This window comes from Antechinus flavipes, chromosome 4 (genome assembly GCF_016432865.1).
Source record: "Antechinus flavipes isolate AdamAnt ecotype Samford, QLD, Australia chromosome 4, AdamAnt_v2, whole genome shotgun sequence".
NCBI classification, from domain to species: Eukaryota; Metazoa; Chordata; class Mammalia; order Dasyuromorphia; family Dasyuridae; genus Antechinus; species Antechinus flavipes.
Window position 1 is genome coordinate 1 of NC_067401.1, and position 2500 is coordinate 2500.

Genomic DNA, 2500 nt, shown 5'->3' on the forward strand with positions numbered 1-2500 from the left:
GATAAAATGAAAGCATACATAAAAAATGCTTTAAAAATAAAGCAAGCCATAAAAGTAAGGATTATTATGACATTTGTAAAGAGAACCTTATGATAATGGGTAAACACAATACAAAATCATAATAGTACATGTATTGCTGCCTCCTGCTAAATTTACCATTTTATGAGTCCCTTAAAAATAAACAAATCAAATCAAATCCAGGGGTGATTGAGGAAAGAACTGGGAGCAAGGGAAAGGGAGAGGTGGAATGGAGTAAATTATCGGCAATAAAAGATACAAGAAAAAGCTGCTACAATGTCAAAAAAGAGGAGAACTTTAGACTCATCAAAATTGACTTTAAAAAAAAAACTTACTTCATATGGATACACAATTCTATCAGAAAACAGGAAGATAAAAAGATATGGAAAGGGGAGTATGATAAAAGAGAGGGCATATTAGATAGCAAAATACTTTTGAGAGGGACAGAATAAAGGGAAAGAGAACAAAATAAACAGGGGAGGTATATAGTTAGCAAGAGTAATTATAAAAAGCATTTTGAAGCAAGTTTCTCTAATGAAAGCTTCACTTCTCAAATGGATAGGGAACTGAGTCAAACTTGTTTTCAAAAACATGAACCATTCCCCAATTTACTAATGATGAAAAGATATGATCTATGCCCAAAGGGTCATAAAATCCTTTGACTTATATAAATATTTATAGCAGTTCTTTTTTCAGGGCAAAGAGTTGGAAATTGAGGGGAAGACCTTTCATTGGGGAAAGACTGAATAAATGGTGGTATGGGTTTATGAAGGAATATTCTTATTCTATAAGAAATGAGGAGGAGGATGCTATCAGAAAAATTTGGAAAGTCCTCCCTGAGTTCAAGCACTGTGAAATATACCGTGTGATAGCAAACTTCAAAGCTGTGGGATGATCAGCTGTGAAACACTTTGCTGAAGGACTTAAGAAAAATGTTATCTATACCCAGAAAAACACTGATTGGGTCTGAACACAGACTGAAGACTTTTTTGTAAACTTCCTTTTCTTCTTGAGTGGATTGTGGAGGGGGGGGTGGGGAGAGGAACATGACATTTATACTATCTTTGGTGGCATAAATATTACAAAAATTGTTGCATAAATTCACATAAGCCTTCTAAAAAGAGAGTGGAGATGGGGAGAATGGGAGAGAATCTGGAACTCAACGTCTGAAAAACATGTAAAAACTTGTTTTACACATGACCAAAGTAAATAGGAATATTGCCCGCCCCCTCCCCCAAAAGGCAAAGATTCCTATTAAACCTTTTCCCCCCCAAGGCTAGGCACAGTTTTCTTTTTCTTTATTTAGGACAGTGCCTGAGTAGGGGCTTAGTAAATGCTTCCTGGTTGATTGACATTTCTGTAGCCATCAGAGGAGAACAAAGCATCATTTTCATGTACACTGTGTCATTGGAACCGGGATCCTCTTTGGGGATCATGTCCAACTTCTCCCTTCTCCCTTGGTTGGTTGGATGCCATTGCTTGCATGTCCTCTCTCTATTGGAATGAAAGCTCCTTGAGGGCGACTTGGGTTTTTATTAATATTTTATTTTTTCCCCCAAGGACAAGGAAAACGCTTTTAAAACATTTGTTGAGATTTTTATTTTGAGTTCCAAATTCTCTCCCTCCTTTCCTGTCCTCCCCTCCCCCCCCACTAAAAGACAAGCAATTTTATACAGGATACACATGCACATTCATGTATGTACATACACATAGAGTCATCCAAACATGAGCTCATATTGCAGGGACTTGGCTTTGATGGCCCTTAATGTGGAGCCTTAGTGGCCCTTCTCCCCTGGATCTCTCCAACTGGGGGAGGACAGAGGAGTCGCCTTTCCTTTCAGAATTACTCCAGCCTGCCGCCCCCTGCAGGTGGTATGACCCTTCTCCTGAAGATGGGGATTCACTGACGTCACAGGTGCCTCCTCAGACTATATAAGGAGCTGGTGAGCCACTGAGGCTCGCTCATTCTTGTTGGGAGCTCCCCTGGTGGCGGCGGCGGCAGCAGCAGCATCACCAGCAGCATCACCAGCAGCAGCAGCAGCAGTAGCAGCAGCAGTAGCAGCAGTAGCAGTAGCAGCAGCATCACCAGCAGCAGCAGCAGCATCACCAGCAGCATCACCAGCAGCAGCAGCAGCAGCGATTTGGAGATGAAGCCCAGACAGTCTCGCTTGAAGGTGTCTCGGGGTGGCCCCCGCAAGGTAAACGAAAAAGGGGAGGGGGAAAATAGCGTTCAGAACCAGGCAGGGGGCCGGGGCCATGGCCAAGGCCAGGCGAGATCGAAAGCAGTGGCTGTGACGGTCCGGGAGTCAGAACAGTCAGAGCTCGGGCCATCCTGTTTCTGGTCCGAGTCTGCTTCTGAGCCTGAGTTGGGTTTCGGGACCCGGACCAGGTCCGAGTCCGGGTCCGGGTCGGGGTCCGGGTCGGGGTCCGGGTCTGGGTCTGGGTCGGGGTCCGGGTCTGGGTCTGGGTCTGGGTTTGGGTC

At 44.2% G+C, this 2500-nt stretch overlaps 1 protein-coding gene across 1 annotated transcript in view; it reads left to right on the forward strand.

Annotated features, from left to right (window-relative positions):
- The first annotated feature begins 2165 nt into the window (after window positions 1–2165).
- Window positions 2166–2500, forward strand: part of LOC127559264 (transcription elongation factor SPT5-like) — a 3042-nt gene continuing 2707 nt past the window's right edge. Inside the window, exon 1 of the mRNA XM_051992938.1 lies at window positions 2166–2407. Within this exon, the coding sequence (XP_051848898.1) occupies window positions 2166–2407 (242 nt within the window). The remainder of the gene's footprint in view (window positions 2408–2500) is intronic.